The 26,381-nt window shown below is 34.0% G+C and overlaps 1 protein-coding gene across 1 annotated transcript in view; it reads right to left on the bottom strand.

The window, feature by feature from the left end:
• Positions 1-26,381, bottom strand: part of LIPI (lipase I) — a 100,165-nt gene that overhangs the window by 56,192 nt on the left and 17,592 nt on the right. Inside the window, exons 2-8 of the mRNA XM_082391948.1 lie at positions 24,938-25,323; positions 22,307-22,415; positions 20,350-20,451; positions 9,708-9,797; positions 8,574-8,741; positions 6,780-6,884; positions 415-526 (exon numbers count right to left, since the gene is read on the bottom strand). Of these exons, the coding sequence (XP_082248074.1) occupies positions 415-526; positions 6,780-6,884; positions 8,574-8,741; positions 9,708-9,797; positions 20,350-20,451; positions 22,307-22,415; positions 24,938-25,249 (998 nt within the window). The 5' untranslated portion in view covers positions 25,250-25,323. The remainder of the gene's footprint in view (positions 1-414; positions 527-6,779; positions 6,885-8,573; positions 8,742-9,707; positions 9,798-20,349; positions 20,452-22,306; positions 22,416-24,937; positions 25,324-26,381) is intronic.

Genomic DNA, 26,381 nt, shown 5'->3' with positions numbered 1-26,381 from the left:
AAAGCTAACAAAGCATGTGTCTGATAAGAATAAGTGATGAATCATACGTATATGTGTGCATGGGTATATACATATATACACAATTCTAAGCAGTTTAAAGTAATAAACTGTTATGGGGTGATATTATTAGTTATTACAACACATTCTATCAGTGTTCAAAATTAGGTGGAAAGTTTCTTCTCTTCTTCTAACTCTTGTAGTAGCTAGATGTATCACATGAACAAGTTATTTAGTTTCTTTCGTATTCGGCATCTCCCTCCATAAAATGAATGAATTAGAATATGACACCAGAGATCCATTTAATATTTAACAGTTTAAGACTCACTGCATAGAAAATTTATACTATTTAGATTATCCTCCAAAAGCTCGAGAAAACATATTTTATAAAACAAAAAGATACTAAATTATACTTACTTATAGAGCCTTGGCTCTTCAACCATTCCAAGTTGGTTTAATAATTTAAATGTAATATAGCCATCCTTCATCTTTTTATCCAGAACAGTTATACTGAGAACAAAATAATAGGCTACAAAACAAAAACATGGAATGCAATTCATGTTATTTTTTAACTTTGTTTTGGTGCAGATATGCATGTAAATATATATTTATGTAATCTAGGCATATATAATATCTGCAAATAATATTGAGAGGCACTCATTTGGTACATAAGTAATATATTTTACCTCTTGTTAATCTTTTTTTAATATTTATTTATTCGGCTGTGCCGGGTCTTGGTTGTGGCACGTGGCCTGTGGGATCTTTAGTTGTGGTTTGCAAACTCTTAGTTGCGAACTCTTAGTTCCTTGACCAGGGATTGAACCAGGCCCCCTGCATTGGGAGCACGTAGTCTTAGCCACTGGACTATCAGGGAAATTCCCTCTTGTTAATTTTTAACTAGTCTTGAAAATGAGGACTAAAAGCTTGCCAGACAGTCATGGGTATGGTGAAAAGTTGGTCAAATAATTAGTAAATACTAACTTGTCTGCAAATCGAAAAATATCAGAATTTAGGTCAATTAAACAATTTTTCTCTATCAATAGCACATCTAAGGTAAATATGATAAGGTTCCTTAATTATCTGATTAATAGTCCTAGCTAAATTTGCTTGACAAATATAATTCCCAATTTCACTGGTTGTTTCGGAATGACTGTAAAATTAGACAGTCCTACATAGAGTGAGCTCATAGTAGTTCTTTTTCAAAATGCCCATACAAAAAAATTGATATATCTTTCAGAGGCAAAGATGCTGAACTCATCCCTATACCCGATATTGTCTGGGCTACACAGAAAGTTCTTACTCTCCGTGAATTTTCCCAATATTGTGCAAAACTCTTGGAAGACAATGTATATAAACAGAACATGGGATAGATGAACTTTTCTTGTGAAATACATATGTACTAAAATTGTGCATGCTAGCTGTTAAATGTTGCTACTAAACAGCCCAGAGTAACTTCCTGCCTATGCCAGATGCTTAGTACTACCTCAAATAAGTTAATGGATTTATAATTGACCCTCATCAACTGCTAACACAAAAGACATAAAGGAACACTTCTTACTTTGAAGTGACTGCCCAGCTTTAGATAAAATACTTTGGTCCCCTCACCCAAAAAAGTGGGTGCTCATACTTGTTCAGATGATTCCTGGCAGTATGATATATTGAGATGTTACATAATAAGCCTGCCTCCTGCTACAAACGTATAGAAATTATGGGTGTAAATTGAAAACACGACCAAGCTCAGATGAAGGAAGAGAAAATATCAGGAGACAGCAATGAAGAGAAATTAAAGGCAAGGCTTAAGAAGAACTGAAGCCCTGGATCTGCACGGGACTTGAGAACTGGGTGTAGCATGGAGACAAAGGATGAAGTGTCAATTTCCATGCTACAGCAGGAGACAACACTAAGTGATGGAGCTACAGTGAAAAACCTTGCGCAGTCAGGGACCTTAGCTCTCTGCTTTGTCATTGAAAGAGAAACTTGAAAAATTCTTCCTATTGGTTGTGTATGGGTCTTAAGTGGAAAAATAAATTCCTTAAGACTAAATAAAACTCCAGGTAACACAGAATTTAAATTTACAAGTCCCCATTGGTTAAGGACCTCCAAAAATTTACATGAAAAATCCTCCAGTATTATGGTACCTAAATTCTGGAAAAAACAAAATCCAACTTGTTCTGAAGGGAGAATTTTGAAGAAGAGCAGACTGATGAGAGTTTTCTGTTAAAATGTGACATGAATCTTTATTTTGAAATAACACAAATATTTTTTCTTTAATAGAGATTTGAACTGACCACTGAGACTAGAAAATAACAACAAATCATGCATAAATTAATAGATGGATAAATAAATACATATATACATACATAAGTTTAACCAGAAGAAAAATATAGATTATCTGCAGGGAACAATTAGACTGCTAATAAATGAAAAAAAAAATTATCTTAAAATGAGAGAATTAATATCTTCAAAGTACTCAATGAAAAAACTCTCAATGTAGAATTCTATTCTGGACTAAATTTACATTCCAGAGTAAGAAAAAGATAAGGACATTTTCAAGGAATCAAACAAACAAACTGAGAGACATTACTTAGTGAAAAGTCATTAAGGATCTATTTTAGCAAGATAGAAATTAAATCCCAAAGGAAGGAGTTGGGAAGGGAGGAAAGGACAAGATAAAATGTAGAAAACTGAAATTGGTAAATATAAGTGAGCATTTGATTAATGATAATATTCATAATAATTGTTTATTGTTAAATAAGTGAAATAAAATACTACTGAATATAATATTGAGGATAGAAAAGAAGACACAAGATTCGAAGGCTCTATGAGACAAATTGTTGTTGTGACAAAATCTGATAAAATAGTCTGTGAGGCAAAAAATAATGCATTTTTATTTATGAAGCAAAAAAAAGGAGCAAAGGAAAGCAAATCACCAGGAAAATATGATAATCCTGAAGCTTTATGTAGCTAAAACTCACAGCCTCAAAATACATAAAGCCAAAACCTAAACAATGTAACTCCTGCTAAAATAGAAGATTTAAACAGGACTCAAATTGTCAGAGAAAATGTCCAAGATGTGATTGAAAATTACCCATTATACCAAGAACAAAGAAAATCACAACTCTGGTGAGAAAAGACAATCGACTAATGCCAGCACTGAAATGAATCAGAGGCTGGGATTATCTGACAAGGACTTTAAAGGAACTGTCATAAAAATGCTTCAAAGTCAGAGTCTCTTGAAAAAAAATGAAGGAATAGAAAAATCTCAGCCAAGAAATAGAAGCTATAAAAGAAAATAAAGTAGACATTACATAAATGACAAATACCATAATGGATACAGAACTCACTGGATAGTCTCAATAGCAGAGTGGAAATGAAAGAGCATAGAAATCAGTGAACTGGAGAACAGATCGATCTGCCTGAAACTCAACCTGAAAACAGAGAAAACAGACTGAGAAAAAAAATGGACAGAACCTCAGGGACCTGTGGGAGTATAACAAAAGAATTATAATTAAACTTCAGAAAACTAGAAACAAAGAAAAATATCTTGAAAGCAGCCAAAGAGAAATGATGTGTTATCTACAGGAGAACACCAAATTGAGTTACAGCGGATTTCTCATCTGAAACCACAGAAGCCAAAAGGAAGTGACACAGCATTTTTCAAGTGCTAAAAGAAGGAACTCAGCTCTAAATCTTATACCCAGAAAAACTATCCTTTGAGAATAAAGGAGAAATAAAAGACATTCTCAGACAAAGAAAAACTTAAAGGATTTCTCTTTAACAGACCCATTCTTAAATATTGTAAGAAGGAACACAGAGGAATTGATGAAATAAATAATCTTGGAGTATCAGAAACAAAAGGTAATAATAGGAAGAGAAGAAATATGGGTGCGTACAATAAATTATCCTTATCCTTGTGAATTTATACATCATATTTGATACTTGAAATAAAAATTATCACATGATCTGATACTCAAGACGATATATAGACGTGGAGAATGTAAAATAACCTAAATGGAAGTGAAGTTCCCACATTTCACTTGACGTGGTAAATGTTGATACCAGTAAACTGTGAAAAGTCACATATGCATATTATAATTGTGGTAGACCTCCCCAAATATGTCCGTGTCCTAATCTCTGGAACCTGTGAATATGTTACCTGAAATGGCAAAGGATAATTAAGATCTCAAATGGAATTAAGGTTGCTAATCAGCTGCCCTTGAAATAGAGAGATTATCTTGAATTATCCAAGTGGGCCCAATGCAGTCCCAAAGATTGTAATCACAAACCCTTAAAGGTAGAAGAGGAAGACAGAAGAAGAGAATCAGAAAAAGAGATGTGATACAGAAGAAAGGTCAAATTGATTATTTCTTCTTTATTCTTCTTGGCAATGATTATTTTAGATATTCTAGGGTATGTACTTTTCAATATAAATTTAAAACAAGGTTGTCTATGTTTAAAGGAACACACAGAACTATAAAACTGTTAGACAAAAATTTGGGGTGAAAATCTTCAGGACCTAGGGCTCAGCAAAGAGTTCTTAGATACCGCAAGCATAGTCCATGAAAGGAAAACATGATAAATTAGACCTCATCAAAAGTAAACACTTTTGCCCTTGTGAAAGCCCTTGTGAAGAAGATGAAAAAACAGTCAAGTTTCAGACTGGGAAAAAATAATTGCAAACCAAATCTTCAACAAGGAAACAAGGACTACTATCAAAAATATATAAAGAATCCTCAAAACTCAACAGTTAAAAAAAATCCAATTGGAAAATGAGCAAAAGACACAAACACACATTTCACCAAAGAGGATATACAGAGAAGATACACAATCTCATAAGCCATTAGGGCAACAAAGATTAATACCTCAACAAGGCATCACTATATACCTATCAGGAAGGATAATTTTTTAAAATAATGACAACACCAAATGCTAGTAAGAAATCACTCATTAGATCACTCATACTTTGCTGCAGGTAATGCAAAATGGTCAGCCACACTGAAAAACACTTTCTCAATTTCTTATAAGGTTAAATGTACAATTAACTTCTGACCTAGCATTTGTATTCCTGGGCCTTTCTAACAGAGAAATGATAACTTAAATTCACACAAAAACTTTTATACAAATATCCATAGCAGCATTAATCATAATAGCCAAATCTAAACACGTGCCTAATGTCCTACAAGAGATGAGTGATTAAACAAACTTCAGTACATACATACTGTGGAATACTACTCAGCAATAAAACGGAATGAATTATTGATACATGCTGGATGAACCTCCAGAGAATCATGCTGACTTTAAAAAGGCCAATTAAAAGGTCACATAGTGAACGATTCCCTTTATATAACATTTTCAAAATGACAAAATTTTAGGAGTATATTAATGGATGTCAGGGATTAGAAACAGCAGGACAAGAAGCTGGTATATACGGCTGTAAAAGTGCCACCCAAGGGGTCTGGTAGTGATGGAACTGTCCAATGTCTTCACTGTGGTGATAGATACAAAGCCCTATATGATGATGAAGTTGTACAGAGCTAAACACACACACACACACCAGTGAGGAAATATAAATAAAATGGATGGATTGTAGCAATATCAATATCATGTGGTAATGATATTACATTTATTCTATAGTGCTACAAAATTTTACCACTGAAGAAAACTGAATAAATTGTACACAGGATCCCTCTGCATTATTTCTTATATCTGCATGTGAATCTAAATTTAATTCAATAAAAATTTTAGATTAAAAAATGCATGGGGCTTCCCTGGTGGCGCAGTGGTTGAGAATCTGCCTGCCAATGCAGGGGACACGGGTTCGAGCCCTGGTTTGGGAGGGTCCCACATGCCGCGGAGCAACTGGGCCCGTGAGCTACAACTACTGAGCCTGCGCGTCTGGAGCCTGTGCTCCGCAACGAAGAGAGGCCGTGACAGTGAGAGGTCCGCGCACTGCGATGAAGAGTGGCCCCCGCTTGCCGCAACTAGAGAAAGCCCTCGCACAGAAATGAAGATCCAACACAGCCATAAATTAAAAAAAAAAAAAATGCATGAGCCCAATTCTGAATGACAGGGCACATCACAAATGTTTAAAGAGTATCTTAAAAATTGATAATAACTTTGACTGCAAAACATCTGCAATAACTGACCTAAAATATTTTAAAATAATAAGTCTATTTTAAATATTTATTCCCCAGTAACCAAGATCAATGGCAGTGACTGGAAACTTACTTCATAAGATTCTTCATATAATCAGATTTGCTTTTATCTATAAAGCACTTTAAGATCTTGCTCTCCAAATAGAATAATTTTACTTTTTTAAATAGCTCCTCATAAAACTAATTAGTTAATACATTTCTGAGATTCTCTTCTGTTCTTCAAATTTTTTCCTCTTGTCTAACTCTAAATATATTGGGAAGATTATTATTTACTTGCATATTTTTGCATTTATGTAATTTAGTTTCAGTTTCTGAAAGGGTGGTAATAGTGTAGATAGATGTCTTAAACTCTGTAAGCTGTTATATGCTGACATAACTCTAAACGTGGGAAGGATAATCATGGAAATTGGGGGTAAAAAAAGAAGATCTTGATTTTTTTGGAAGAATATTACCCAAAGCATATGCTCATTTTATTCAAAAGTTAAGTCCTTATTTGAATTTGTATAACTGGCTCTAACAAAATTTAAAGTTCCTTGAAAGTACATTACGAGATTTGAATTTTGAATAAAAATATGAATTAGTATATAAAACTAATCATTGGTTCATTTGTTAAAAATGTTAACTTACTACAGAATGGATTTCTGCCAACAGTATCCAAAAACACAGTGGTCCTAAGAGTTCTGTTCTCTATTCTCTCTTTTAAAACATCTTTCCATAGCTCAGTTTGATAACCTGAGATTTGAGAAATAGAATATTAGTAATTGGACTTTCATCAAATAGCATACAAAAATATCAAATCACTAAAAGAACTAAAGGATCAATGTATTATAATAATAATTATAATTTATGAATTTTTATAATTTAAAAATCATTTTTCAAATAATTTCACATTCTATTTATTTCAACTACAATAACAACTCTTACATTCAAGATTCACAAATAAATCTACTCCCTGGAAACCTTATCAGAGCTTTGCATACGCCATATAGTTAAAGTCCATTTGTATAAGTTTTTACCATTACAAATGCAGAATTTTACTTGAAACTCTTTTCAGTGAATTCAGCAGAATAAATTGATTAGATAAAACTTGAACACAGAATTAAGCTCCATGAGCACAGCCTTCAATTATCCTATATACACATTCATACAGATACAGTACGCATATGTATACATTATATATACAATGTATATATTATAGATAGCATCTATGTACACTATATATTGTATGTATAATATATATTTCAGATACAAACAATATTTGTACATACAGAATATATAATATGTACACACACACACATATTTAATATGCTTCCTACTTCATGTATGTGTCTATTTCTACACTGCTACCTCCGAATTTGAAATTTGAATGCAGTAGAAAGAATACTGAATTGAAAATTCAGAGACTTAACTCCAGTTTTCACTTGTGCACTTCAGCAATCCATATGTTCACACGGGGTCACAATTTCCTCATTTATATGGAAAAGCAACGGGACCAGAAAAGCACATGAGGCCTGAAGAAAACTAATCCCACAAGATATTTTGTGGACAGAAGGGGTCTATGAGGAAATAAGTCATGCAAAGCCTGCATATTGCCTGCCTCTTCTAGCAATTCTCTAGTATGTTAGTATAAACCTCCTGTGAAAGAAAACCGCAGGAGGCTGTTTAATTCAGCCTTTGTAATTGCTACCCATTTCATTGAGGTTACTTGACTTTGGAAACGTTTCTGGTAGAGCCTATCATGATACTGATCAGATGTCTACATGCCCATGACATGCTTGGGGTCTGGTATTGTCTTTGGCACACCCTGAACAAACAGCCTCTGAGATTCTTTCCAGCTCTAACATTCTATTTTTTATATGGATTCTTTTTTTCTCTATAATTTCCCACTGGCAGGCTTTAGTTATCAAAAGTTGCAACACTTAACTGCTCTTAAGTTTATTGATTTCACATGCATGGTGTGAACCTTGCATGATTCATATCTACTTGCTAATAGCAAATGAAAAGCTAACCATGGTTCACACCTCTTCACTTGTTAAGACTTCCCATAAAAATACAAACTAACAAACAAACAAAACCCTCAGTACCACTAAGAAAGCACAAGTTTCTTTCTTTAGTGGAAATATAGATGGATGCTAAATAGTGAGATCCTTTTGTGAATCAAGAACAAGGATCATCATGAGACCACCAAATGCGCCCACTACATGGAGCACAGAAAGGAGGTTGACCAAGTTCCTCTCACTAAGAATCTGAAAAATATTTAGTAGGAAATAAACTATTTTCTCTGTTCCTCAGAAAATTTTTCCATAAAATGTTAATAGCATATTCACAAGTAAGTATGAAAGCTTCCAGCAGAAAATACTGACACAATTACGTTGTTCATTTTCCACAAAGAAGTACAGTAATTATGACAATCTCTCTTACCTAGTTTAGGACATGATTTTTCCTTAAAGTCGGCACAATCCACACATGAACCAGTCTTGTAATCTTTGTATGAATGACAAGGAAATGAAATAAAATTGCAGCTTGTTTCCAAAGCTGCCATGAATAAGTAAACTGCTCTCTGGTGGTCGCATTTAATAAATTCAAGTCCTTAAGTGTTCAGAGTCAAGAAGTTAGATGTATTAAGCCAAGTTCAAGTAAGTTTGAAAAAAAAATTAAATATTAAGTTCTACCTAATACTGTGCACTGTATGAATATCAAAGTGCTGACTACAATGCAGTTTTATCTCAGGCAACTAAACAAATGTTACCATTTAAAACTTAAATGTAATATGCCTTTTACATGAGATTTATTAGAAATTTTTCTAAAGTAATAACACAGCAAAATTGTTTAATTTCAATTATTCAACAAACTCTACACACAGTGCTACCATATTTAATAACTAGTGTATACATATCTCCCTTCTAAACTCCCATGCCTAACATTTCTATTCAGTGTCGGATATGACTATGAAACAAGGTGACATTAAAACTGTATCATTTCTCTTTCCTTTCCTAACTTCTCACATCCCTATCCCTTTAACCAAACTTCTCTGGTTGCAGCGGCCTTTAATGATGTGGTACTTGATTGGTTGCCACTGTAGACCTCAGAACATTTTTTTGCCATAGCTCTGAAGTGAGCCAAATTCCACACCTGGAGCTGTTGCTCAGCTATTTATGTACAGAATAACCAAGTGCAGAAGTTCATAAATCTGTGTTTGTAGAATACTATGGTAATGGTAAAAATTAAATGCTGAAGCCAAACTTGTGTTATATAATTTTGCTATACATGCTTCTTCATTGACTTATAACTTCTCCTAATGTTTAAAATGATAAACTAAAACTGTTGAGACTATAATGTAATAGGTTTCACCCATAACCAAATGGGATGTCTACTGGTAACATTTATGAACTGAGAAGGATCACATTAAACCATTTTCCACCAATAACTCCTGAATCATGAGCAATGGTGATAAAAAAAAATCTTGCCCCCAGATTAATAAGGGAAAAAAGTAAACTGATTTTCTTTCATTATTTTGACTCATGCACAATTTATTCTAAAATACTATTGGTATACCTGAAAAAATTGATTTAGGACAGCCAGGTTGCTTTTTCCCTCCATTTGGATAGAAATCTATATGTCCCAAGGGTTCTTTAATGCCTAAACCTGAGAAGAAAAGCACCCAAGAATCACAAAGTAAATATAATCAGGTCAGCAACACTTATATAAAACAAAATCTCCTATAAAATCCTTTGAAAGTGACTCAAAATTTGAATTGAAAATAAGATAAATGCTATTTTTTAAAAGATGAGTTTTTCTGGTATTAATTCCTCAATTAACTTCTCATGCAAATTATGTTTCATTAATTTAACACATTTACATGTGATCAGTTTATTATGGGTCCATCACAGTTCTTTGTGCTATGAATATATAAGTGAAAAAGGAAAATAGAGCAAAAATCCTTATCATAGTGGAAATTACATCCTGGTGGGAGAAAGACATAATAAACAAGTAAAATACAGCATGTCAGATAATAATAAGTGCTGTAGAGAAACATTAAGTAGAATAAGGAACAGTGAATGCCTAGTGAGTGTGGTAGGTTGCACTTTTATGTAGTTTGGTTGGGGAATTTCCCACTAAGGAGGTGAGAATTGAGCAAAGATGTGAAGGATGTGAGCAAGGAAGTGAGTCAAGAAGGTACCTGTGTGCACATGGAGTATTCAAAGAATCCAGGTTAGCTGGTGTAATGCGTGAGAAAGAGCATTGGAGGAAATGAAGCCAAGTCATTTAGGACCTTTTAGGTGAGTGTGATCATTCGCTCTCATTCTGGATAATAATGTGTAGGATTTGGTGCTAGACTCACTAACTGGAAAAATCGAATGCTGCTTCTGCTGGAACAAGTTGGGCCAGAGTGACATGAAACATGTAGCTATGATTTTAAGAGTTTCTGTATACACTTGTCCATTGGTATCCATGGGGTATCGGTTCCAGGACTGCCCCCCCCCCAATCTCCCGCCCTCCCACACGTACACTAAAATCTGAGGATGCTCAAGTCCCGTATATAAAATGGCGCAGCACAGTCGTCCCTCTGTGCCCAAGAGTTCCACATCCGCAGATACGGACGGCCAACTGTATCTGTAGAGCCTTGGGGCACCAGGGAAGGTGCAAGTTCTGGGTGCATTACCACTATGGGGTCTATAACCCAGGGGAGCCATAGGAAGGAAACAGGTTAGCAAGCTCAGAATATTCAGGACTGCGGTTAGATATAAAATCTTGCTGCCAAGTAAGACTGCAATGCTTTGGCTTGGGGTACAAGAAATTTCCTACAACATAATGAACTCTTGAGAGAGATCAGCAATACATTCAGTACAATGAAGATAAATACTTTGGTCTGACGGTAGGGATTAAGTTGCAGTTACTTGATTTAGTTCTAGTATGTATCAGAACACGATAACAGCTAGTGAGGTGTTAGCAGGGCATGAGGACACTGGGCATGTGCATTACAGGGGAGGGGATACAGCATATAAGGAAAGACAAAGGACAACTTAGATGACTTCCTTAGAACTCCCTGGAATCCAGGGAAGCATATGTATGATTTGATTGTGACAGTGGTGAGGGTATGCTAACCAATTCCTCTACATTCCATTACCCGCTTAGCTTGTGGACTTTTAGTAAGGAAGGACAGTCTTCTAAATATAACCCAAAAAAAGTCCAATAATTTTGGAGATCTTTACAATTTCCTCCTATCTGAACTCAACATAGAGTTCCAAGACTAGGGTGTTTCAGGTTTAGAGCCATCATTTTCTCCAATCTGCTTCTGAAGTAGAATCAAACCAAGAAGACTGCTCAGGAATCAGGAAGAAGCAAAAGATATTTATTATTACAAGCAGCCCTTGATTCAGGCATGTCATTTCCCTTTTATCAGATGGAAGGGGCAGGGCAGCTTGGTCTGCTTAGGCCATTCATTCTTTTGGTTTCAAGAAGGGTGGGGAGAGCAGATATGGCTTTCTAATTTTCTTTTTATTGTAAAATACAAAACCTACATGCAGAAAAGAACATAAAACATAAAACTAAAGATTAATTAATGAATATAAAGCAAATAGCCACTTAGCTACCACACCCATGTCAGGAAATAGAACCTAGAAACTCCCAGTGTGCCCTTAACCCAGTAACTAGCTTCTTACTTTTCTATAAAACTAAGAACCATGTTTACTTTTAATTTTTTTTTCTTTTTTGCTATTGCTATTCTCTACCTTCTACGGATCCCTCTAAAACAATATATTTTAGATTAGCTCATTTTGGAAATATATATAAATTGACTCATATTTGTATCTGGCTTCTTTCAATTATCAGTATATTTGTGATATTAAACCACATTGTCAGGTGTAAATGTAGTCATTCATTTGTAACCATTCATTGCTATATAGCATTTTATTGAATGAACATACTACAGCTTATTTATCCATTCTCCTGTTGGTGGTGGACATATGTTGTTTCAAATTTGGGGTTAATATGTGTTAATACTATGAACATTCTTGAACATACATATCAATGCATATGTGAAGGAATATCTGTTGGTTTTATACCTAGGAGTAGAATTGCTGTATTATAGAATATGAATATCTTCAATTTTAATAAATAATCCTAAATAATTTGCCAAAGAGGTTGTACCAGTTTACCCCCTACCAACAACATGTGACTATTTCTGTTATTCTACATCCTCTCCAATAAATGGTCTTGTAAGGCTTTCTAATTTTAGTCATTCTGGTAGGCATGTGCTATTTCATTGGGGTTTTAATTTACATGTTTCTGCTCACTGAAGATTTTAAGAACTTTCCATTGCCTAGTTGGAATTTCTCTTCTGTAAAATGTGTGTTCAAGTCTTGATTTTTTTAAATTAAGTTGTATTTCTCTTTATTACTGATGTATAGTGCTTACTTATCTCTTTTCCTGTTTTGCCTTGCTGTTAGCTTTCATAAAGTGTTCTTTAATGAAGTTCTCAATTTTAATATAATCAGACATCTTAATGTTTCAACTTGGGTTATGGTTTTTCATGCACACTGAAGAAAAATGTTATGTTATGAAGATTTTTTAAATAATATCTTGTAATATGTTTATTGCTTTTCCTTTCACATTTATACACACCATAGGAAAAGAATTTTTGTGTTTTATGGGAGTTAGAGACCTTTTTATTTCATTTTGAGTTTTCAGTTGACTGACACAGAACCACTTATCAGAAAGTCTACAAATAACAAATGTTAAGAAAAGGAAACCCTCGTACATTGTTGGCAGGAATGTAAATTTGTGCAGACACTATGGAAAACAGTATGGAGGTTCCTTAAAAAACTAGAAATAGAACTACCATATGATCCAGCAATTCCACTCCTGGGTGTATATCTGGAATAAATGAAAACACCAATTTGAAAAGTTACATGCTCCCCAGTGTTCATAGCAGTACTATGTACAATAGCCATGACATGGAAGCAACCCAAGTGCCCATCAACAGACAACTGGATTAAGAAGATGTGAATGGAATATTATTTAGCTATAAAAAATGAAATATTGCCATTTGCAGCAACATGGATGGATCTAGAGAATATTATGCATAGTGAAATAAGTCATACAAAGAAAAACAAATACTATACGATATTACTTATATGTGGAATCTAAAATATAATACAAATAAATGTATATACAAAACAGAAACAGACACACAGACATAGAAAACAAATTTATGGTTACCAAAGGGGAGAGAGCAGGGGGAGGGACAAATTAGGAGTATGGGATTAATACATCAAACAGATAAGCAACAGGGGTTTACTGTATAGCACAGGGAATTATACCCAATATCTTGTAATAACTTATAGTGGAATATAATCTGTAAAAAAAAAAAAAAAAATGAAACACTATCCTGTATACCTGAAACTAACACAATATTGTAAATCAACTTCAATTGATTTGTAAATTCTTCAATTAAAAAAATGAAACCCAGAAAAAAAAAAAAGAATCATTTTCACACTGTCCAGCAGTACCAAACTCATAATAAATCTAATAAGTTACATAACTCTGTTTTTTTTTTACTGACTTTTTTTTTTTTTTTAATTATTTCAGGTATTTATTTCATCATTTTTTTTTTTTAATGTAGCTTTTTTTCCCTTTGGTTGATTTGAAGATTTGCTCTTTAATTTTATTTATTTATTTATTTATTTATGGCTGTGTTGGGTCTTCGTTTCTGTGCGAGGACTTTCTCCAGTTGCAGCAAGCGGGGGCCACTCTTCATCGCGGTGCGCGGGCCTCTCACTATCGCGGCCTCTCTTGTTGTGGAGCACAGGCTCCAGACGCACAGGTTCAGTAATTGTGGCTCACGGGCCTAGTTGCTCCGCGGCATGTGGTATCTTCCCAGACCAGGGCTCGAACCCGTGTCCCCTGCATTGGCAGGCAGATTCTCAACCACTGCGCCACCAGGGAAGCCCTTTACTGACTTTTTTGTCACCCTCACACTAATGACACTGTCTTCACTACTACCATTTCATAAGACTTGATATCTGGAAGCACATGTCTTTGCACTTTTTTCTTCTTCAGGAATACTTTAACAGGGACTTCCCTGGTGGCGCAGTGGTTAAGAATCCACCTGCCAATGCAGGGGACATGGGTTCGAGCCCTGGTCCGGGAAGATCCCACATGCCGCGGAGCAGCTAAGCCCGTGCGCCACAACTACTGAGCCTGCGCTCTAGAGCCCGCTAGCCACGACTGAAGCCTGTGTGCCTAGAGCCCGTGCTCCAGAACAAGAGAAGCCCCCACTCGCCACAAGTAGAGGAAGCCCGCGCGCAGCAACAAAGACCCGACGCAGCCAAAAATTAACAAATAAATTAAAAAAAAAAAAGAATAACAATACTTGACCCTTTGCATTTCCATATTAATTTTATAATTAGCTTGTGAGGTTATTTTTAAAATATTGGCTTTTGACAAAGATTGCATTGAATCTGTAGGTCAACTTGCAAAAGATTGACATGTATACGATACTCACATTCATATGTGTGGTTTATTTCCTTTTTATTTTGGCTGCACTGTTTTATGGTTTTCTGCATAGAGCACTTGCACAATTTTCTTAAGAGTTATTTCTAGGTACGTTATATTTTATCTTATTAAAATGGTATAATTCTAAAATTTTATTTGCTAACTCTTATTGCTGGTTTCTAGAAAGAATTGAATTTTGTATATATAGCTTATATTCAACAACCTGGCTACATTTTCCTGTGAATTCTAGTTAATTATCTGGAGATTCTTTGGGGTTATCTATGTATGGAAACATATCATCTGAAAATGATTTTATATTTTTATATCTTTTAATACTTTTCTCCCCTTACTGCACTTCAGACATCCAGTAAAATGTTGCCTCAGGATGACTAGACTAGGCATCCTTGTCCAGTTCCCAGTCTCAAAAAGAAAGTCTTCCAAATTCCATCATCAACGTGACATTTTCTACAGATTTTTGAATAGATATATTTTAACAGATTGTGGAATTTTATTTCTTTTCCCAATTTTCCAGTTTTTGCCATACATAAATTCTCCCTAAAGCTTTTTCTGCATTTGATTGAGATTATTAAATGAATTTTCTCCCTTTTTCTTTTGCTGAGATGAATTAAGAAATTGATTTTTGAATGTTAAACTAAATTTGCTTTTTGATAATAAATCTAAATGGATGTGATTCAATACCAATTTTATATGTTGCTGGCTTACTAATGTGATATTTTCTGCAGAATTTTTGCATCTATGATTATTACAGAGAATGTCCAGCAAACTGTCTTTTCTGCAATGTCTTTCTCAACTTTTGACATTAAGTTTGTGATGGCTTTCTAAAAAGGTTGCAAACCATTTCCTACTTATTTGTTATTATCTGAAGGTGTTTGTGAAACAGTGGCCTTATTTATCACTTAATTGTTTGGTAGAGAACAAAAACTTGCCTGGGAATTTACTCTGATGGAACACTTTAAATTACAGCTTCTATTTTATCAATAGTTAAAAAACTCTTCAAATTTTCCCTTTTCATTTGTCAGTTTGGTAAATGCTTTTGCTTTTCATAAGAATTTTTATATTTCATATATCATACCATATGGTCATATATTTTCGTATTTATTTGCAAAATATTGTTCATTACATTGCTTTGTGATGATTTTAATACCTATAGTATCTGTAACACTATCTCCTTTATTAGTATTGATATTAGTTGTGTTTTCTCTCCTTGTCCTTTCTGTTTTTTCTCTCCAAGGACTCATTAATCTGGAGGGTGATATATAAAGTTCAAGCATTCTATGTTCCTTTCATTTTATTGAAAGAAGGTAAAAATGACACAGAGTTTAAATAATTAATGTTGTCTTTTTAAAGTGCAAATTTTTGGCTTTTTAAATCACTTCTAATTGATACTTTTGTTCCATTTTTGTATGTTTATCATCAGCTTCTTAATATCTATGGGTATGTTTTATGTTTAATTCTTAATTTCCCAAGATAGATGCTTAGATTATTGATTTTCAGCCTTTTAAAATATCTGTAACTGGACATTTACTTCTAGTCATGGCTTTTGCTGACTCCTACAAATTTTAATATGTAGTAACTTTAATACTATTGAATCAAAATATTTTATATTTCCATTATTATTTATTCTTCCCTCATTAGTTATCTAAAAATATGTTTCTTCTAAAAATATATGGATTTTCTACTTATATTTTTCTTATTTATTTATAGTTTAATTGCTTTGAATATAGAGAATATTACCTTTTATGCTTCCCCCTCTATGAAATTTTTGAGAGTATTTTTAAGGCCCAGTGTATAATGTTTCTCTAAAATATCCATGGTGCTTTAGAAGAATGTATATTCTCCAGTTGTTGGGTATAATGTTTTATAAATGTCCATTAGATCAATTTTTCTAATTAAAATCTCCCACTATGATTGTGCAGTTACTTTTCTTTCTGCAATGGGATAGTGTAAAGTTTGCTTTATGTAATTTGAAGCCATGTTATTAGGTATATACAAACTATCTTCCTGGTGAGTTGAAAGTTTTATAATTTTAAGCCTTTCTATGTTTCTACTAATTTTGAGATAAAATTATTTTTGTCTAAGTTAATGTATGTAGATTCACCACCTTTTGGTGGATAATATTTGCATATCAATGTTCTACTTTCAAATATTCTGCTTCCTTACTGTTATATATGTCTTTAATAAATAATACATAATTGAATTTTTGTCTTTTTAACTAAGTGTGACACCATATTTTAATTGAATCTAATAGCCTAAATTTAATTTAGGCTATTTACATTTAATGGTATAGCTGGGTTTAATTTTACCATCATATTATTTACTTTGTCTGATCTTTATGATTCTTTCTTTCCTTTCTTGCCTTCTTTTGGACTTAAAAAAAATTATTCCCTTTTGTCCTCCATTGGTTTGGAAGTTATATACTCTTTTACTCTTTTCTTTTTGGATACCTAGAGATTTAACAGAAAGCCTTGATTTATAAATACCAACTGTTGACAATTACTTTTAACCTTTCTTCCATATAATTAAAGGAACAAAAAATGCTTGAACTTCATTTAACAGCCCCCAAAATATGCTATTTTTGTAATGTATTTTAATTCTCTCTCTATATTCTGACTTCCATAAAACAATAACAATGCTTTATGCCATCAACATCCATTTAGATTGAACTGTATTTTATCATTTTCAATATTCTTCCTTCCTGAATAGCCATCAAAGGATAATTTTCCTTCTTTTGATGACAATTTCTCTCAGTGTATACTTGTCTGAAACTATATAGTTTCCATTTTTTTTCCTGAAACAGATTGGGATACTAGGCAGCTATTTTCTTTCACCATATTGGAAATATAACTCTATTCTTTCCTAGCTTCCACTGTTTCTGTTGAGAAACTAGTTGTAATTTGGGTCATTTTTTATTCATTTAATTTTATGCTGTATGCTTTGATGTGGTCTTTTCTGTAACTTTACTATCATGTGTCTCAATGAGGATGTCTATTTATTCACATTGGAATTAACTGTGCATTCCAATTTTTTTATTGATTATAATTCCTCAGTTTTTAGAAATTCTGAGATATTATCTTTAGATATCATTTCTGTTCCATTTTTCTCTCCTTTTATTTTGAATTTGAATGAAACATGATTGACCTTCTCACTATTTATCCTATGTACCTCTTACCTTTCTGTATTGTCTGCTCTCTTTGATTTTGCTCCGTATTGTACCCTTTTACTTTATTCTAGAAATAGACTTCTTACCTATTTTCCAAGTCACTCACATTCTCTTTTTACCTGATTCAAAATTTCTGTTAAACCCATTCAATAATTGTCAATTATTTTATTTTTTAAGTTAAAAACTTTTATTATTTTTATCAAATATAATAGGTCATATTTATATTTAAATGTCATTCTCTGCTGATATTTGCAATCTTATCTTTTATCTCTTTGAAAATATTAAGCATGTTTTAGCCAGTGTATAATAATTCCAATAGTTGAAAGCCTATGGGTCTGTTTCTATTGATTATTGTTTCTGTTGGTTCTCATGCATGTTTCTTGCTTCAAGTGTACCTGGCTATCTTTATTTGGATGCTAGACATTTAAAAATATATTTATAAAAATAACTTGAGACCAAAGATGATGTGATCTTCCTACAAAAAAGGACTATTATTGGCTTCTATCAGGCACCTAGCAGGTCCAACAATCCAAGAGCTCCTTAAACAAAACACAATAAATGAGATTTTTCTCGCAACTTCAGATTATTAAAAGCTTTGCTAGAGATTATAAAAAGGCTGGTTTATTTCAAGTTTACCTTTATTCCTATAGTGCTACCCTTTGGGGTCCCAAAAGGTAGTATAAGATGTTTTATAAGCCTCATATGAGGGTTTCAAAAACACTTCCCATATTCTCTGCACCAGAGAAAAGTGACTCCAAATTACCAGTTCACCTCCCTGGAATTTTTCTGTCTTCTGGATATTAGACTGGTAATTTTTTCCTGATATCGCAGCAGGAATGTTTGTTCAAATTACCTAATCAACAATTATGAAAGGCAACATAGCTTCCTTAACATATACAACTGAAAAAGGACAAGAATTACTGGCAAGTAGAAAATTCACTCATAGGTTAGTATTTAAGGAAAGGGCAGTATCTCATTCAGAGATTCCTTGAGACAGGTGAATATGCAGTGTCAAAAATCTGTGTTCCTCATTTGTGATAGTCATAAAAAGATCAGTTAAAGGTGCTAACTATGTGGCATCTAGTGGCAAGTTAGATTTGATAAGCTGAGTCATCAAAAGATATTAAGAATATAAGACAATCCAAACAGTTTATTAGGAAAAGTCAAAAATGCAAACAAAAACAATAAAAAGTATGAAGAGCTAATTCAAAAGGCCATAAGCAGAATTGAAGTTGGAATTTCAAAAAGAAGAGTTCAAAATTGCAGAGTAATTGGCACTAGGTGTGCTGTGTGTGGGAATGTTAAGCTGATATACAGGGCTAGAGATAAAGAAAACGTGAAAGGTTGAGGGTATCAGAACTATGAGACTTAGGCACTGACTCTCTGTATGATGTAGATGAACTTAGATTCATATGCTCTTAGATAAAGAGCATAATTGTTCTGATTATAGGCTCAGCCCACTGGCATATAGACATAGAATTTGAAAAATTGTCATCTATGGCATTAATGGTATTTATATATCTCACAAAATCATTGGTATGGATCACCACACGGTAAATTCAGAATAATATGGGAGAAAATAAATTACCTGGACCAAAGAGAAAATAAACCTGAGGAAATAGGGAATTGGGAGCAGTCTTTGTGTCACTTCCTCCTGTCTCTGCCTTAGCACTATATCCTCCCCATGCACCCCAACCACAACACATGTAAATTACCAGTTAATTTCAGCAGCATACTGGTGAAGTGCAGATTTTGGAATCAGAAGATTCTATTTCAAATTCTGACTCTGCCTCCTACTGGCCTTGTCACCTTGACCTGAGCCTCTTCTCCATTTGTAAAAGGGGGATGATAACGTTTACTTACTCATGGGGACTTAGGAGAATTCCATAATTAATTCACATAAAGAACTTGAAGTGCCTGGTATATAGGAAGTACTCAATAAATATTAGTACCATCAGTTTCAATTCAGGAAGGGGATCTGGGCCATCTAAAATATTACCTGAAAGTGTCTGTCCAATGCACTCTGGCCAAAACAATCAATAGTCGGTTAGACATTTTGAGGAAAATAATTAAAAATCTTTAGGGAAAAGTACTCTCTCTGTGCCTGAAGATCTGTGCTCAGTTTGAGTTGACATACAACAAAGTGATAAAATGAGAAGAGAGAATGGTAATCTAAATGCATCAGGAACATTAAGCATGAGGGAAGTTGTAATCAAATCAATAAAATTGTTAATAGCATGAAAAGGATGAAGTATATTTTTTTATCAAATTTCAGTTTTTTTAGGATGACATGACAGTTCTTGAAACCTGAAGGAGGAAAGCTGAAGGCAAAGAGTTCCATTGGACACCACAGGTTATCACTAACTCCAAGAAATGTTGCTTGTGGGAGATATAATCATTATAGAATTACAGTCTTATCACATCATCCACTACTCTCTCTTATTAAGTTTTCCTCTTCCCCAGTGTCTACATCTCCTTTTCCATTTTCAAATAATTAAGCAATAAATCCTACATTGTTACCATTGGTATCAGTGTGTATGACATCCACAATATTTGCATCAGTGTAATCTAATTTGCCCTTTGATGGTTTTCCAGAGAATTGTGGTCCAGCAGGGTCAAGACCTGAAATTCAAGAAAGAAGCTATTAATCTATAAATCAAGTCATACTACAGAGTTCAGTAGATCATATGCTTGCATTATTATTACATTATAAACATAATGAGCCTATACAGTTTTAGCTTAAACCTGTCCAAAAACAAATCTAACAATAAATGAAATTAGATGAATAGCAAGTATCTTCTTTATTTGAATAATCTTTTTTCCAGTCTTCAGAGTTCATCAATGATGTAGTGTTAAGCCACACTACAGATGCCTAGGCAAAATACTGTGGGGTCTTTTAGCATTTTTACTTAAGAAGTAATTAGGAATACACTGATAGTAAATCTCTATTTAATAGAAAGTAACTACTACTACTGCTGAGGAGGGGAAATAATAAATACTATCCTGGTCCTGTCTTGAGCTTCGTTCTGCACCATCTCATCCTGGATCTCTCTATAGGTCTAAAATGTTAAGTGCAATTTGAGCTTGGAATAAAACATATTTATTATTAGCTTATCATTCATTTCTCACAAAAGTTTCCCGCATACACATAAGAAAAATATATTAAAAGTTTCATAAAATACAGATATTATTTCTGGTGTACTTGAAATTCTAAATAAAAATTTGAAGCTCATGACCTACTGCAGTGTGTCAAAAAAGGTGAGGCGGACATGAAATGCAACGCCTTGAGAACATCTATGCAATAGGGCAACAATCATCTTAAAAAGTAAAATACAATATTGCTTTATCTCAGTACCTTCTGTTATCCCTAGTTTATTTGGCCCACATGACTGAATGAGGCAGAAACTTCTCTCTTCCTATAAATTGTTCTGATGTAGAACCACTGCATTTGCTGGCTTTTTAAACCTTGATGATTGCTTGGCATGTGGAACCATTCAAACTAGACTAATATGTGAATCAACACACCTTAAAATAAAGTAGGATTACCAGCAGATCAAATTGAGCTAGTATGGTGGTTGAAAGAGAATGGGCTTTGGATGCTAGAGACGTTTGTATAAATCCTGGCTTAGCTGTTACTAACTTTTTGACCCTCCTGCATTCATTCAGTTAACCTCAACTTTCACATCCATATAATGAGAATCAAGTTAAAACTGATCAAAGTAAGTAAGGTATACTTAAGGTTTGTAAAGATCCTAAATATCTAAACAAGTTATTCACCTCTACCCTCCCCCTTTGTTAACTTAAGACTCTAGTATTAACATTTGAAATTATTATAAATCATCTATGGGAATAGATCTCAATAATTCTAAAAAGCTAAATTAACTGGGGAGGGATACTATCCTTCTAGTTTTAAAATCACCACCATTCCTAAAGGGAAGCCTGAATGTCCATGTCAGCATTATTTGGTTACTAAGCTTTGTGGATGCAGTAACCTTGTCAAGGAAATACAAGGAGAGCTGGAGTCCAGAATCCCTCAGGCATGGATATCAACTGCTGATTCTCCCTTCTAGTGTTCAAGTAAAATTGTTAAAAGAATTAAAATACATTAAAGTTTCTAAAATTTAAGTACATGGTAATAGGTTATCTTCTTAGTTAATACATGAAAAAAGTTTTACACTTAATGGGCCAAACTTTCCTTAGGATTGTTACAATAATGTGTCCTTAAAATTCATATGGGACTGCAGAAATTAATCATTTTCCTCCCATTTCTATATGGGTAACTTAAGTTTGGTTAAGAAATAAGTAAGACGTAAGAGTCTAACCAAACAAAGATCAGCATTTGAATATAATATAGAAAAAAAAAGTTTGTGCATCATTTCCTTTCCTTAAATATTGCCCCTGTTAAATGTTAAATAAAGTAATAACTTCTGATGCTTAAAAGTATACTAAAATATTAATTTTGTCAAAAATATTTTACCTGTTATTCTTCCAACTTGACCATGAAATATCTTTCCAACAAATCCACTAATATGAGCCCCTAAGCTCACACCTATGAAATGAAAATTATCAAGAGATGCTCCATGCTTCTGCAATTCAAAATACAATGTTACAGTTTTCATTTCAGAAAATCACAAATTATGCCTGTTGCATCAATATTCTAAAATTCATTATTTTTTCTGGTTTAATCCATTTCTGGGAGACAGGGAATGGGATTTTATAATTTCAAATAACTATATCTTTGTTCAACTTTTTCCATAAAATATCTGATTTTTCTGTACACAGTTTTAATACCATTAAATTTTTATTTAAAAATTTAGAAAACGTTGTCATTTTTATCTAGAATAGCATATGCAAAATAATACATTTAATTAATAAAGCATTTTGTAATAATAACAAAACTTACTTTGTGCTAGCTACCTTGGTATGTGTTTTTTAAATCTCATATGTAATATTCACAATAGTCCTATGAGTTACATATTTTTATCCTATTGCCTAAAACTTTCCCCAGCACCTACTAAATGCTGGATAAATACGCTTTGATAATGAGTTGCCCAAACTCTCATATACTTATTACTATAAGGGAAAAAGACTTGAAATCCAGGTCTGTTCAACTCCAAAATATAAACTAATCTACCTCCCTTTTTTATCTGTAGATTGTGTCAAAAACTTTAGGAAGACCAAACCGTGTGAAAAATCATCCTTACTCTGGAGATGATAAAATGAGACTCAGAGATTTTAAGTGATTTCCCCCAACACAAGCTGGAGAGTAATGGAGTCTGATCTTCCAAGCCCGTTTTTTTTTTTTTTTCTTGTTTTTTTGTTTTTTAAAGATTTATTGATTGATTGCTATGTTGGGTCTTCGTTTCTGTGCTAGGGCTTTCTCTAGTTGTGGCAAGCAGGGGCCACTCTTCATCGCAGTGCGCGGGCCTCTCACTATCGCGGCCTCTCTTGTTGCGGAGCACAGGCTCCAGACGCGCAGGTTCAGTAACTGTGGCTCACGGGCCTAGTTGCTCCGCGGCATGTGGGATCTTCCCAGACCAGGGCTCAAACCCGTGTCCCCTGCATTAGCAGGCAGATTCTCAACCACTGTGCCACCAGGGAAGCCCCAAGCCCAAGTTTTGAACACCTTCTAGAGTCTCAGCCCAGGAGAGGGGGATGGGGGCATTAGGAGCTTAAATGAGGAAGAATTCCTTCTACCACACTCTCAGGAAGCAGGTCATGGTCCATTCTACACAGTGACACATCCAATGGCTTACAGAAAGATGTGGAACATTTACTCTAATGAGAAACTAGATTCAGGTTTTCCAGGCACAGAATGATAATTTTCTTCAAATTTCTCAGACCAATGCCTGGAACCTCCAGGGAGTATCACTCTCAACTTCAGTGCTACTGAACTTTTCATCCCTTCTCCTTAATATGGAGACTTTGCAAGCAAAAGCACTGTTAGAAATCTAATACTACAATTTTCCTAAATTTCTCTATTTAACATTCACATGTTCCATACTTTGAGGTACATATTTATTAATTAGAGAAAAGACCACTGCTAAAAGGAAAAATCAATTATGCAATTTATAGACTATCAGTAAGAACAGGTGAATCAATTACTTCTTCTGTCTCCAGAGGCATGGTTTGGTTTTGTCTAAATTTGAGGATGTAAAAATAATAATGATAGCTGATTTTATTCAATGGTTATTATATGCCAAGTGCTGGTTAAGAATTAATTTCATTTAATACTTAAATAAAATATTGTTAGAAAGCTTTGTTATCCCAAATGTATAGACAAGGAAATGAGGCAGAATAGTTAAGCAATTGCTCCAACTCACACAGATGATATGGATTTGGTAGTCTTTGAACCCCTCCAGTCTGACTCCAACCACTATGTGCAACTGCTTCTTGGATCTATGACGCTTGCTCGATTCCAGCAGAGGCTTGGAAGTTCAGCACAACACAACTCAAAGGCGATTTCAAGCTCAAGAATGTCCCCAAATCATATATCACCCTTCTTTCTCTCAAGTGCCGCCACTACCACCTCCCTCTAGAACAGACATGGATCTTCATATGTATTGACTTAGCAGTCAAAGATCAATCAGACTATAGATGACCTAGAACTGGCCTGAATTTGACTCGTCCCAACCCTGGACCTAAATGCTGGATAAACCTAAATGGAACTGAGACCTGCCTCCACTGTTGGCAAAAGTATGCTACTTTTCAAGCTGTTTTCCCCTCACTTTTACCAACGCACACTTGATTAATTTGAAACATTTTAGACATACCTTAGAAAATATATCTAAAAAAATCTAATGATTATATAGTTTATCCCCTCTGTGCACATAGAATCACTACATTATCCTGAAGTATAAAAAAACAAAAATCTTAAAAGATTTTAAGATAAAACACAATAATTGAGTCCTTAAGATAATTTTTAAAAAATAAGGTCACGTCTAGGTATAGAATTATCCTTACACAAAGAAAAGATGGCTGCATACGTTAGCATATCAATGCAGTAATTCTAAATGCTACAGGAAAATGGTATTTTATTACCACTTTGCAGTATTATATAACATACTGTATATTGTATAACATATAACACATAAAATTCCAGACTTACCAAAAGATTCTGAATGTACCTACTCAAACTCACAGCAACTTTTCTGGTATTTTTAACTGCTCTACTGTAAAAAAAAGTTGTAGCACCTCGGTTCCAGTCTACTACAATTATATTTATATCGTCTTGGTCCAACAAAATTCTCACAAAGTTCTGAAGCCATGGTGGAGTGGAGCCCATTGGTCTGTATCCATGAATAAGCCAGACTGTTTTCTTTCTTGGGTTGAATTTAACATTAAGTGAGTTATCCTGCTCAAACAGTGACTCAGCACAGCTCGGGTTGTTCCTTGTATACAATATCAAAAATATCTCCATTTTGGGATTAAACAGATCTCTGAAGGAATCCTTTAAACTTAGCCGAGAGAATTTAAGGCATGGTCCTTTATTCTCTGAAATAAAAAAAAGAAGTCAGTCAAGCTGAGTATTGGAATAGTATTTGATTCGATTCCTGTTGCTGTTGCAAAGAAAAAAATTGAACTTGGAGGGTGGGGAGGTTTTCACTTTATTAGCATTTTAACATAATTTTCTGAGCAACTACAATGTTTTAAGTAATTCGCTGATTACTTAAATAGACCTTTTTGAACTAGATGTATTCAAAATTTACAATGAAATATAGAAATAAATGTGGTTGGCTAAAAATTAAGAATTAATTTTTATCTGTACAAAATAGCAACCGTGTGATTAAAATCGTTAATATTGTTAATACGGAAATTGCTATACACACCAATAAAAGCCCATAAATTGACTACGAACTTTAACAGAAATTTTACAGGGACTTCCCTGGTGGCGCAGTGGTTAAGAATCCACCTGCCAATGCAGGGGACATGGGTTCGAGCCCTGGTCCGGGAAGATCCCACATGCCAGGAAGCAGCTAAGCCCGTGCGCCACAACTACTGAGCCTGCGCTCTAGAGCCCTCGAGCCACAACTACTGAAGCTCACGTGCGTAGAGCCCATGCTACACAGCAAGAGAAGCCACTGCAATGAGAAAGGCACGCACCGCAACGTAGAGTAGCCCCTGCTCGCCACAACTAGAGAAAGCCTGTGCACGGCAACGAAGACCCATCGCAGCCAAAAATTTTAAAGAATTAAAAAATAAATTTACAGAAGAATATTTAGGTATGGATAATAAGCATTGGAAAAAAATATTTTACCTGACTAGTAATCAAATAAACACAATCAAAACAAAAAATATATCATTTTTTTCCTATCAAATTAAACAAAATGATAAAATCCTTTAAGTACATAATACTTAGAAGGGTAAATTTGTAACAAATATTCATATACATGGATGCTGAGAGCATAAGTTGACACATCCTTTTGAAATTTTATATGTGTCTAAGTGTATACTACACAGACATAATCTTAAAAATATTTACTCTTCCTAATTTTCTTTCTAGGATTTACATTAATGAAATAAATAATTTGTATTAAATATAAAGACATTAA

Source organism: Balaenoptera borealis (genome assembly GCF_965194805.1).
Source record: "Balaenoptera borealis genome assembly, chromosome: 5".
Lineage (NCBI taxonomy): Eukaryota > Metazoa > Chordata > Mammalia > Artiodactyla > Balaenopteridae > Balaenoptera > Balaenoptera borealis.
Note: the sequence above shows the minus strand (reverse complement) of the source record. Positions and strands in the feature narration are given on the sequence as shown.